This window comes from Lontra canadensis, unplaced genomic scaffold, assembly GCF_010015895.1.
Source record: "Lontra canadensis isolate GAN:19392208 unplaced genomic scaffold, GSC_riverotter_1.0 scaffold32, whole genome shotgun sequence".
In the NCBI taxonomy this organism is placed as follows: domain Eukaryota; kingdom Metazoa; phylum Chordata; class Mammalia; order Carnivora; family Mustelidae; genus Lontra; species Lontra canadensis.
In genome coordinates, this window is record NW_022631026.1 from 12,795,716 (window position 1) to 12,809,219 (window position 13,504).

At 39.4% G+C, this 13,504-nt stretch overlaps 1 protein-coding gene across 3 annotated transcripts in view; it reads right to left on the bottom strand.

The window, feature by feature from the left end:
- Positions 1-1,720: 1,720 nt before the first annotated feature.
- Positions 1,721-13,504, bottom strand: part of SMC6 (structural maintenance of chromosomes 6) — a 75,444-nt gene continuing 63,660 nt past the window's right edge. For 2 of the 3 annotated variants that reach the window (XM_032866880.1, XM_032866881.1), the window contains exons 23-27: positions 12,984-13,109; positions 9,567-9,672; positions 6,397-6,549; positions 3,018-3,115; positions 1,721-2,229 (exon numbers count right to left, since the gene is read on the bottom strand). In XM_032866880.1, coding sequence (XP_032722771.1) covers positions 2,115-2,229; positions 3,018-3,115; positions 6,397-6,549; positions 9,567-9,672; positions 12,984-13,109 — 598 coding nt within the window. In that variant the 3' untranslated portion in view covers positions 1,721-2,114. The remainder of the gene's footprint in view (positions 2,230-3,017; positions 3,116-6,396; positions 6,550-9,566; positions 9,673-12,983; positions 13,110-13,504) is intronic. The other variant, XM_032866882.1, reaches the window with a different exon arrangement.

The following is a 13,504-nucleotide window of genomic DNA, read 5'->3' on the forward strand; positions in this document are numbered from 1 at the left end:
TGGGATGAAGTGAAAATACTTAAAACAAGAAGGCAGTGCCTGAATCTTTAGTGTTGATTATCGGTTTGAGTAACTCTATTTCTATCTCGGTTTACTACAACTCATCACATTTGTCACTTTGAGAACGATCTTAATCATGGCCACCCCACGGATTTGGGAAGGTAGGACTGAAGAGGCCGAGGGAACAGGTGTCCCTTGTTTCCTGGGATCCCATCACTCAGCTCAGTCCTGACTAAACCAGGGGCCAGCGAACCTCTGCATGATGTTGTGAAGTCACTCGGTACATACACATTTCAAGCTTTATTTCTAGAAGTTGCACATATTAAAAAAAAAAAACAAAAAACCCTTTTCTTCTTTTACTCTAATTAGTGTTATTATTAATTAGAACATCAGTTGAAGATATTTTCACTTATGATAGTTGAAACCAAAACTTTGTGAGGCTAAAGCAATGAATCATCTTCGACTCTTCACAAAAGGTGTTCAGAAACCTGAGGATTGTTATTTTCCATTCTGTATTCAGAATTGTAATGTTCAAAAACTATCACAAAGATTCAGACACTAAAATTACTTAGCTAATATGCATTTGGTATATTCTATTTCATTCTTTATTTGAAAAAGCACATGTATGCTAAATAATAGTTTTGATACAAACTAGTTATAAACATACCTTTACAAGGTCAGACTTCACATTGGTATGGGAGGTGTTTATTAACTTTCAGCATATATTACCTCTTTCTGTAAATTTTTAATTAGGAAAAGCACAGATTTTGGGGCTTCTCATTTGCCAACTGATCTCACTTTAAGGTTAATCAGATTCCCCCCGCCTACTAAAAAAAAAAAAAACAAAATCCGGTTTTTCTTAGTAACAATAGAAGTGCTGCTGCTTTTACAATACTGCTTTTTTTTTCTTAAAATGTTTCCTTTTCAATTACATAAATATTTATTGCTAGCAATACAGGGAATGCTTCTTGGATAGCCAAGTCTGCCTTTTAAAAAATTAGCACTTACCCTAGTATCAAAGAGAACATAGGCGGGTGGGAGTCTCATTCATGCCTTCTTTAAAAAAAAAAAAGTCAATAAATACCATTTCCTACAATATGCTATATTTTATCATTCTAAGAAGCACACTCAACTCTACAATCAGGATGTGTCTTTAATGATACGGATGTCAGCTCACCATCAGCACGTTGGCCTCTGGCTCTGCGCTGCTTTCCCGCTCCAGGGGGAGCCCCAGTTTTCCCAGCCCTTCTCCACAGCCTGGGTCCTCTCAGCTGAGCCCGAGCTGAGCCAAGAGTGCTGGCCCATGAACAGAGGGTTTTGAAACCGGGCAAGCAGGTCAGGGTGTGGTGCTGTGTCACAATCCCACTGTGACAAGGGTTAGACGCCGTAGTTGGGTGGACGTGAGTTAAAGGACTGAGAAAGGCTCTGGGTCAGAGAGCTGGTGCTCTGGCGCTCCTTCTGAGTGCCGTAGAGACAGCATCCAAAATTTGAATGAAATATCATCATTAAAAGCAGAACCCAAATCCATAGTTGCATCTCTAATGATACGAATGACCTGTGCAGGAATTCTGAGCTGTTTTATAGTCCTGTGTGGGTCCCTCATAATTAATAAGCAAAACAGACAACAAATCCACTGCAGACTGGTCCCTGTCCATGACTACCTGTGCACGCCCCACCTGCAATGAGAATGTGATATTCTGGAAAACAAAACTAAATATAATCAGGTGCTCAAACTTTTATTGTAATTCTTACAAAATACCATAGAAATGAACCCAAACTCAACAAATATGTACATGTACATATGTACAAAATTTTACTTCTGAAAAGCAATCTATAAAAGTAGATGGTTAAAAAAAAAACAAACTTAAAAAGATTTAAAACCAGTACTATGAAATTAATTTCCTCAAAGTAAAGTAACAGAAATTCTAAATTGCTTGTTAGAGTAGCCTTTCTAGAATTATTTACACATTTTATTGGGGCCAGATATATAAAGGAGTTTCTTTTATTGCAGATTATCTCCAGTTTCATTTTATTTCATCAAATACTCCTGAATCTGTTTCCTTTTACAAATCCTTCAACATGAGGACATGGTGCAGGGCACAGGAGGTGACAGATCAACTTCGGTCTTCTTCTTCCTCTTGACCCACAGGTCGGAAGGGCAATGTAGTTTGTCCTCTTTCAGGGTCAGACATTCGAAGGATTCTAATCAGTTTACTTGACGGAAGTGAACTAGAGGAAGCAAAATTAATTACTCAGATTACTAGGAAAGCAAAATTAATTACTCAGATTACTAGGAAAATTTTTTCACATTAAAAAAATTCTACTGGTGACTATCTGGAGTTCTAGGAGAAATATAATTTGCAATAAAGAAATAATTTGTTTTCATTTTGAAAAATTAACTTCCTGCTAAATGCTGTGGGCTTTCAGTTTAGAAGAAAAAGAAGAAGAGATTTATATCCCAGCTATTTCTAATTCTTATTCTTGTCTAGCCAGGAAGCAGTTACCTGACTATTCTCCATCATTAACTTCATAAATTTCAATCCCCATGGGGTCAAGTGGCCACATTAGAGGCAGTGACACAATGCCTGACACCTTGTACATCACATCCACAACCCCTGCTGACTGGCTACAGAACAGAGTTCTTTAGTTAGAAAGACTAGTCACCAGGAGAAGAGCCAAGACTAGGGAAATTATGAACTGTGTCTTTAGTCTAAACAGAATTACCAAAATTACTTTAATAGTTGGTCATAACCACAAAGGAACAGAGTCAAATTAGAAATAGCAACAATTCAATAATCATATTCACATCAACTTGCTTCTGTTACGGAAGGGAGATAACACAAACACAATTTTAAATATTTAAAAGATAAAATTATCTTAAATCTCCTGACATTGGAACTGACTTTTCTTTCTATTGTTTTACGTATTTGCCTTTAAAAACTTGAGATTACAAGAGATTTATTTCTTCCTCTTATATACTTGATTTGTATATCCACAGAAGAATTTTCTGAAGTTACCTCATGCTCTGAGGGGTGAGCAAGATGAACTGTCGGAAACGCTGGGAATCTGCCATCTTGAGTATCATGTCCATCGCAATCCTCCGGTTGACCATGTCCTGTAGAACAAAGTTAGGATCGCTGCTGCATCAGTCACGTTCCTGCAAAAGCAGCCTTCTGCTCGCCGCTCGACAAAGCCCCCACACGTTTGTCCAGGAGCGGCTACTACCTTACGTGTGATGCCAAACTATCCATCCAGGGAAAGATAATATCCAGAGCTATTAGGGGAAAATAACTGAATGTACGTGTCTCCCAGGTAATTTCTACAGTCAAGTTTATTTGTAGATACAGCTCCCTCCCTCAAATACACTTAGCAATTAAAATAACCTGCAAATATTCCAAAGAAAAAATGAAATGTTAGAGAATGAATCTAATTTGTACAGTAATAGTAATTAATCCCTCAGGAGAACAATGTCAAGTGACAGCTATAAAGTTACTAAATTCTCTCAAAATTCCCCTCAATGATTAGGATGTTTTAAAACCTCTGTCCCTACCCCATCACTTTCTACAATGCGTACAGTGTGAACCTATTTATTTATTTATTTATTTATGTAACGAGTTCATTTATTTGACAGAGAGAGAGAGAGAGAGAGAGAGCGAGAGCGCACAAGCACAAGCAGCAGGAGCGGCAGGCAGAGCGAGAGTGAGAAACAGGCTCCCAGCTGTGCAGGGAGCCCGACTCAGGGCTTGATCCCAGGCCCCTGGGATCATGACTTGAGCCGAAGGCAGACACTTAACGGACTGAGCCACCCAGGCGCCCTGAACCAATTTAAATTTATAAACCAGTTCCTCGGCTCAATCTTTAAAGTAAGTTAAATAGCATTTTTTATCAGTGTATATAAAAACAATGCTTCATTGTAACAGGTTTTGAAAACTAAAACTGTGGGCTTAAGTCTTCTGAGTTTAAATAATAGTGAAAGAAAACAAATCAAAGTATCTTGAAAACAAAAAGTTGAAAACATAACCAAATGTGTTTACAGGCATATATTTTTAAAGGTCTGTTTGAAACTGTCTGTGGAGGACGCCATGGGCTTCAGGACGCACGGTTTTGGAGGCAGACCAGCATCCTGGTTACACTGCTCAGTGGCTTGGATTACATAATTCCTCCCCTCCGGCATATCTGTAAAGCAATCTCACTTAAAGTTAACAAAAATAACGAGAGCTGGCACAAGCAGATGCTGTCCTTTCACAACACGGCCCTGGGGAGGCCTATCATTTAATAACAAAGCTGCCAAACCACCAAAATATACGCATTTGTTTCTGATTGGTTTTCAGAACTTGGGTACATTTTTCTCAGTTAATTCCAGTGAGGCAAAGTGCCATTCTGATTAAGAACCTCTAAGTTTCTGAAAGAGAAAGAAGTTATCAGAATTAAATCTGACAAATAAGATGGGTGATAAGACTGCAAAATGGCATTTCAAACAAAATGAGCGCCTGGTAAGAACAAGTCCTCTTCTGTGGTTTGTGGATTAGTTCTGAAACCAGTTCTCAGAGGATTTCTAACCAACTGCAGCAACGTTATCGCAGGGGAAAAATGACTCTAAAGGATGGATTATACAAAAGGCACAGGTATAAAGTCCATGAATGAGCACTTTGTGAGTATTTATTATGGACTAGGCATCAGGCAGGTAGAAATATCATCAAGACATAGTTGGTAACGTCAGGATGAAAATGTGTAAGATACGTAATAGTAAAATGTATATAATATAAAATTACATAATAATACATTTTATATTATAAAATATAAAAATAATAGTATGAATTGATGTGGAGTGGTGCCAAGGGAGCTCTGAGAGGTTCTTAAATCCTGCCTCGTGGTCGCAGAGGCTGTATAAAGGTCACATCCGAACCAAGTCTGGAAAGAGGAGTGGGATTCTGACAAACACAAAGAAGGGCACAAAAGGCAGGGACACAGTGTTTGGAAAATCACAAGTAGCTTAGGATGGCCCCAGAAGTAGGGGCATGTAGCATCTCGGTTACCCAAAGAAGTAAACATTATTCATCCCAGATAAGATAATTCACCACCACAGAGTTCTAAACAAGCAAGTAACCATGATCAGATTCATTTTAGAAATATAAACCTGGCAAAAGAGTGAGGGAGGGACCACAGAAGAAGGAAGATTAAAGTCTGGGAGTCTGGATAGGAGGCGGTAATGACAGACAGGGTGAGGAGACAGAGCCAAGCTAACAGGAAGGAGCAGAGACTTGGAAGGTCAGACACGATGGGCAAGTAAAAAGGAAGGAAGGATCACAGATACATCAAAGTTCTGGCAGTGAGAGGTAACCACGTAGGAAACAGCAATTTGCCAGCAATCAAAGTAGGGGATTCAGGAAAAGGAAGAGGCTCTGAGTGGAAGACCTGCAGAATTCTGAGGCACGGTTGTGCCTGACGACGTCTAGCAGTGGCTGGGCATATAGGTCTGGAGCGCAAGAGAGGTGTCAGGAGGAGACACTCAGATTTGCTGGTATCTAGATGTAGGTGGTAGTGTTGGAGACTCTGTGTGTGTGTGTGTGTGTGTGTGTGTGTTTAGTGTGTAGGCGTAGGTAGGGTATGGTATCCCGGAAAATGAACAACAGTATAAAAAACCGAGAGGACCTCACACATTTAAGGGGAATGGCATTAGGGGAGGCAGCTTGGAACACAAAAGACCAGAAAAGAGGAGAGCAGAAACTGGCAAGAAGACACATTATAGGAAATGGAGGATATGTCTCAGGTACCAAATACCTCAAAGAATTAAAATAATACTAAAAGTTCATTGATGATCCTAGCTAAGCAAGTTTTGCTAGAGTATCATAGTCTAAACCCAGATTACAGTGGGTTTAGGAAAGAGTAAGTCATGAAGTACACAACATGGTTAAGAGCTGGCTGGTGAGGCCTCACGCTCCCTCCGCCATCGGAAGTGCATTTACACGTCAGATTGGAGCGTCTCACCGTAACGCTGTGAGATGGGAAAGATTAATGATGTTATTTTATGCATGAAGAAACTGAGGCCCAAAGTCCTCTGCAGAAGTTAGGTCTCAAACCTAGGTTTGTAATTTCCAGTTCAAATGTTTCTGCCCCTTGCGTGGTATCTGCTGCTCTTCTGGCCCAAGCAAGTGCAAGGAAATGCTTACCCCTGTGAAATGGAAGGTGGAGACAGGCTAGGGAAGAGCTGGAAGCCCAGGACGGGCTTTTGAGGACAGACGAAAACTCTTAGTTCTTCCCTACCACCTCTCATGGACTAAAGTGTCAGGGCAGGATCCCTTCTCTTGTGGATAATACTAAAGAGAGAATTGCTTCCTTTCAAAATACACATTTCCAACAACAACAAAACTTGGAGAATTCAAAATGTAACACTACCATGTAGACATCAAACTCATCCAGGCATCTGAAAGGAGACTCAGCAATGGACCACAGAGAAAGAATGAAGCAAACTGTGGAAAAAGAACGTTCTCCTCCGGACAAGGCTCTCATGTCGTTGAAAGCAGCTTTGTTTCCCTCTCCAGGCTGAACCTTGAATGAGTTAAAAAACAAAGTGGAGCAAAAGTCAGACTAAATTCTTTACAGAAAGGTTGGCTAGCATTAGAAAAGAATGGGTTTATGGTCAAAACCAAAACCAAAACCAAACGAAACAAAAAACCCCAAAATCATTTAGTGATTTGGGAATGACATGTATTTAACAATATTAATTAATTCTGACCCATGAATGTGGGCTATCTTCCTACTTATTTGTGTCTTCTTCAGTTTCCTTCATCAATGTCTTGTGTTTTCAGTGTACAGATCTTTCACCTCCTTGGTTAAATTTATTCCTAAGTATTTTATTATTTTCAGTGCTACTGTGCATGAGATCGCTTTCTTTCTTTAAGCATTTGCTACGGGCTAAGATAATCTTTTGTTACTTGAATTACAGTGACATCTAGTGGCTAAGCTGCTTTAAAGGTAATTACTGAACTTCAAGAAGACAACAGGACCAACCTAAAGAGGCTCACACTGGCCAGGAACATCAGCAGCAACTAACTGAAATATGTAAAATCTCTTTTAAAAATTCCTCTAAGTAAGGGCTCAGAGGGATAATGATAAAGTAATTAATAAAATTAATAAACTGTTTCACACAATATCTTGGGGAGATGGTATAAAATAACATTAGAAGGAATTCTATTTGGACAGAATTCCAGACATACATATATACCCAGAAGGTGGAAAAATGGGGCACCATCAGCTTGTCCATCATGAAGTTTCACCATATGAGTTTTAGCAAACACACAGCTTCGCATACTTATCTCATCCACTATTTGAAAATCATATGCCTCTCAATTAGCATTCATTTATAAAAGGGTTATAAAAATATCTGAATTTAAACATACACAGAAATTTTAATTTATCATTCGTAAACCTGAATCTGTGAGAATCCAAATGAAAAAGCAACTCCGTAGTAAAAAGCCAAATCAAGCCAACCAACCAACCAACCAAACTACCCACATAAAAGCAAGAACTAAGTTAAAAGGATGTGGTCCTTTGCTCCAAAAATGCAATTTGTATCAATCTAATAAATGAAACCCTAGACTAATTGTGGAGATCTAAATTTTACCCCGATCTAGTATTAACTTATCATGGGACTTTGGTCTCAGTTTTCTTATTTGTAAAATGAAGACCAGAGAATGAAAGGATCCTAAGAACAGTAATATTCTTTTTGAATAACGGGGTGATAATGTCAGAGGGGCTAGCTTCAGTTGTCCTGTACAGTTAGCTCTGGGAATAAATTATCCAAACACTCCTAATATTTTCTCCTTTTTTTCATTTTTATTAGAGTATAATTTATATACAGTAAGGAAGATAAAGTTTAAGTTTTCAGCTCAGTTACCTGGGTAATTACTCAGATCAAGACACAGAAACTTCTAGCATCCCAGCAGATTCCCTGTGTTCTCTCCCAGTCATTACAAATCCAAAAGGTAACAACTATTCTGACTTTATTTTTTATTTATTTAAAAATTTATTTTTATTTTTATTTTTTATTTTATTAACATATAATGTATTATTTTTTAAATGTGTCATTTATTTATTTGACAGAGAGAGAGACACAGTGAGACAGGGAACACAAGCAGGGGGAGAGGGAGAGGAGAAGCAGGCTTCTGGCCGAGCACCGAGCCCGACGCAGGGCTCCATCCCAGGACCCTGGGATCATGACCTGAGCCAAAGGCAGACAACTCAATGACTGAGCCACCCAGACACCCGAACTATTCTGACTTTACTCATCACCATTTAATCAGGTGAATTTTTATCAGTTTTTGAAGAGTTCTGAAGAGTGGAATTGCTTTCATAAACACTGCCAGACAGGTCTCCAAATTAGTTCTATCAAATTCTACGCCTGCTGACAAGGTATGAGAGTTCCAAGTCCGCACCCTCACCAACACAAGATGTTTGCAGCGTGGCTCTTTTAGGTCACACTGGTAGCAGTATGATAGACAGTTATTATGGTATAAGTTCGTACTTTTCTTTTTTATTTCTTTTTACAGAGGGAGAGAGGGGAGAGGCTGAGGGAAAGGGAGAGAGAGAATCCTAAGCAGACTCCCTGCCGAGCGTGGAGCTTGAGGTGGGGCTGGATCTCACCACCCTGAGATCACAACCTCAGCCGAAATCCAGAGTCAGATGTTTAACTGAGCCCCCCAGGTGGCCCAAATTCACATTTTTCGGATGAATAATGATAATGAATGCTTTTTCAGGCATTTATTCACCACTTGGATACTTTATGAAGTTCCTTTTTAAGCGTCTGGTCCATTTTTAAATACATTATCATTCTTTAATTATTATTTCTTAAAAAATTATGAGTCTTGCATATATGTACTATAAGTTATCATTTATTCTAACTATTAAAATGAAGTATAAAATTTACGGCAACTAAGAGCAATAAGCAATTACTTCAAAATTTTGCCCCAATTACTTAGAGCGGTGGTTGCTTCTGACCACCTGAATACATAATTTTTAATGTTGTCTCCCACACTCCCCTCTTCCAACACATGCGCCCATGAAAGAATCCACAAACACAGTCCCTGCAATGTTGCATATGGTGGCTTTGTTTTTCCAAAAGAGGCTGGATCTACAGACACCTTTGGAAATAAGTGCAAAGACAATGACAAGGGATAGAATGTTCTTCTGAGAAATCCTTTCTTGGTTTCCTATAGTGACTTCCAGAGTCCATGGACTTTCTATAACAGCCCACATAATTTAAAATGCTACATGAATTTTAAAAAGAAACCTGTGGAGTAGAAAGAGGGTTAATTAACATTTGTCACTGAAAATAAAATTCCTAGTCATTTTCTTGGTGGTTGTCTGAGGTGGGGAGGGGTACCAGGGCAGCGTTAGCTAGTGAGATGGATTTAATTTTCAACACTCTGGCAAACATTAGCCTTAACTTAAAAGTAAGTTCTTTTGTTTTCCAAACACAACAGATTAAAGCTTATCAATGTATTATCAAAAGAAATGCAGCAATTAATTCTCTTAATAATTAGCATACAAAGAGTTAAGACACTTACTGATATGCTCAGAGTTTCATTCTTGTGGTCAAAATTCATCTTTCCACAATAAGCCCGCTGAGACAGTAGGTTGTCAAAGTACAATTTGCATCGTAAAGTCAAACATCTTGGAGTAAAGAAATGGGACACATTAAAAAGAATATAAATATATAAAAACTGTATATTCAGCATGATCTTTAAACCAGCATGTACGACCAGAGAGAAATATGCCAAAATGTTAACTCTCGTTACCCAGGTAATAGGTAGGATTTTAAGATTTTTTTTCCCTCATCTTTACATTTTGTGTCCCCACATTTTTACCACTTCATTTCCTTTTATAATAAACAAACATCATAGAATGAATAAAGATGCTCTCTCATATTTAATAAACTCAATTACATTACAGCCAATCCATGAGAATATATCAATCAATTCAAGCAATTTATATGAGGCATTGCCCTAATACAGAAGACATAAATCTTGTCCTTGAGAGAGTAAACTCTAGTAGGGTTAAGATAATAAATAAATGGCCTAATCATTTGCATATCTCCTCTCGATTTATGGAGATATTAAGGGTGAGGGCAAGTTCTTCATCGTTCTGTACCTATGATGCCTTATCCACAGCCTAGAACAATGCAAACTCCATTTATCACATGGCATTCCACTGTAACGAGCACCTTTCCCTTCTTCCTCAATTATTTATTTATTCACTTTTCTATGTATCAGGATGGAGTCACAGATTCTTATTTTATTCACAGGGTTACCAAGCATTCCTGCCTCAAACGGGCCCAGGTTTGACCAGTGGGAGCCTCCTGAGACTGCCTCTTAGGTCCTTGCATCATGACTCCCTGTTTCTTCGGAGCACTGACTTTCTGGCATAGCAAGAGGCTCATCTGTAACTTTCTCTGCCCAGCTCTGGAAGCAGCCATTTCTCCAAGGGGGAAATGGTATAGAAAATAAGATCTAGATAGAAGGAGACTTGGTATCTTTCTTAACATCTCTGCTCCTTAATGAGCCCAAGGTTCATTTCTTCAGAGTAACTATCATTTTATTATTATCCTCCTAATTTCCTTGCTAAACTACGTTGCATTTCCACACCCAGAAAATATTGATAGCTTGAGTTTTCTTTTGTGACACAGCAACCACAGCTAGCTGGTTTTCAGAAATTTTCTGTAAACGTTTCTTTCTTTCACTACTGATAAGGATTCTTTAATTGCTTCCATACATGAGATGTCTAAGAGAGATTCATAAAATGGCAAGGTTCTCCTGTGTAAAGAGATAAACAATTTTTAAAAATTTGATCATTCTTATTCTACTCTTAAGCCTGGGTAAAGAAGATAAAACATGTCACTGGTGAAGAAACATATCAAGATAATAAACTATAAGATGAGTACTTTTTTTTTTTTAAGATTTTATTTATTTATTTGACAGACAGAGATCACAAGCAGGCAGAGAGGCAGGCAGAGAGAGAGGAGGAAGCAGGCTCCCTGCTGAGCAGAGAGCCCGATGTGGGGCTCGATCCCAGGACCCTGAGATCATGACCTGAGCCGAAGGCAGAGGCTTAACCCACTGAGCCACCCAGGCGCCCCAAGATGAGTACTTTCACAGAAAATATTTTAAATATAAATTTTCTGGATAACAATATAAAAGCAAACCCTACTGCTTCTGAAAAAGATGGAGAAATAGGCATCAGATATAGTCCTAGCCTGACACGTCCAAAAACACTGGACAGAATCAATTAAACAAGTTTCAGACTGAACATCAGACAGTACAGGCAATTGCAGTCAGAATGGTCTCTAAAATCCAGGAAACAAACAAATTGAGCCTTATAGATGTCCCACATCACTACTTACAAAAGGAGTAAAGGGGAGTGGAAACCCAGGCGGAGCCTGGAGGTCTCCCTATTAGAGAAGACAGAGCTGGGCGTCTGGGGAGGCCAAGCTGCTCTAGGTCTCAAAGCCTAGAGTGCAGCACAGGGACAACCCCAGCGCACAGACAGAGTCTCCAGCTGAGAACTCTCTCTGCATGTGGGAAGCTGGGGCAACAAACATCCCAGTGCAGCAGAAGCAATCCCCACAGGTCACCTGGAGCCAGGAATAGTCCCAGTTCCCTCAGGCAGAAGCCTTCTAACTCACAAGGGTCCGTGGAGTACTCTGAAGGGCATTGCTTCACGGGTAGGAAAGAGCTGGTCCTGAACCAGCTGCATAGGTCCCACCTAATGAGACTTAACAAGCAGCCTCAAAAGGATAAAAATAAATCCTATATCAGTGAAGCCCTGAAAACATGCTTACAAAACTGAAGCACACATTTCAAAAACCAACCAACAGTTTAGTTAAGGAATATGACGACACATGCAAAGCCTACTTCTCTTTATTGAATTAACTGAATTTCCTCATACATATTAGATACATTTTTTTTAAATTCTATAGTCTCAGGATTGTAGTTTTGGGTATAGAAGATGGGTAAAAAGCAGGTCACTGAGGGAATGCCACTGGGGAAAACAAAGGTTAAGTGCAAAGATTAGGACTGCCTTGACTCTAAGTGGGTCAAGGACCATCCCTACCTATAAACTGACGTCTAGTTTATTTCTGTTGTTTGTGATTTTCATTAGGGTCAATCTATCCCTGTGAATATGAAGATTTCTGGGTACATACAATATCTAGTTTCTCTGATCTTTTGTTCATTCTTTCCACCAATATCTATCAACTTTCTACTGTACTTCAGGCTCAGGAGCAGGTACTGGAGACACAGCAGTTAACAAATCAGAGTCTACATCCATGGATCCATTCCATTAGATCCTAAACTGAGTACCACCTCAACAGGTCTCATCAAAAACTTGTATCCCTTAAAAAAAAAAAAAAAAAACCAACTTGTATCCCTTAACAACATGCAGCGTCCAAGAGTGCAGTTGCAAAGCCAGCGAGCTCCCATTCAAAGGACCAATGTGAGCAGAGATGGAACAGCTGTCTATGAGTTACTTAGTAAAGGGTATCTAATGGCGTAGAAAATCTGGATAAGCTCCCTTTAAAAGTCCCCTCCACGGGGTGCCTGGGTGGCTCAGAGGGTTAAGCCTCTGCCTTTGGCTCAGGTGATGGTCTCAGGGTCCTGCGATCGAGCCCCGCATTGGGCTCTCTGCTTCGCAGCGAGCCTGCTTCCTCCTCTCTTCCCCTTTGCCTGCCTCTCTGCCTACTTGTGATCTCTCTCTGTCAAATAAATAAATAAAATATTTTAAAAAATAAAAAAGTCCCTCCAGTCCAGAATTTGCTGATTAAATACAGGACCCTAAGTACTGGCCAATAAAGGAAGACCTGGCAATTTCTTCTTTAACTGAATCATGTAAAGTTCTTTCAATTTAATTTTATTATTTATAAGGGGTAAGTGAAAACAAAGAAAATATGAACATGTAAAATATGTGGTAATATTTTTAAATGCACTTACCTTCTAAATTGTTGATACGTTTTGTATCTATGAGTCATTATTTCTTCCAGCAATTTAATGAACCTTTTTAAAGTCTTTACTTTATTATCCAGATCTAGGTAGGTTTCTTTTGCTTCTTGATACTGCCTGTTTTATGAGAAAAATATTAAGTCAGTAAGTGTCATTCAAAGAAACATAAAGAAAAGTAAAATCTCATATATTTAATGGGGAAGAAGGAAGAGTACACGGAGTGCCAAGGGGCCCATCAACTGCAGGTGTCCTGTCTCCAGGCAAACTGTACTCCCAGAATGAGCATGTGCTGCCCCAAAGCTGAAGAGGCCTGGGCAGGAGAAAAGTCCAGGTCCTGGAGAAGGCAGAGGAAGTAAGTGAGGAAAGTGCCGGGGTGGGGGGAGTAGCACGGGGCAGAGTGGCAGATCGTAGAAAATGCCAGCCAGTATACACCTTCTAAAAGCGAAGGGATCATACCAGAAGGCAAGAAATGTTTCCCTGAGTGACAGATGCCAGTGCAAGAACAGAGGAAC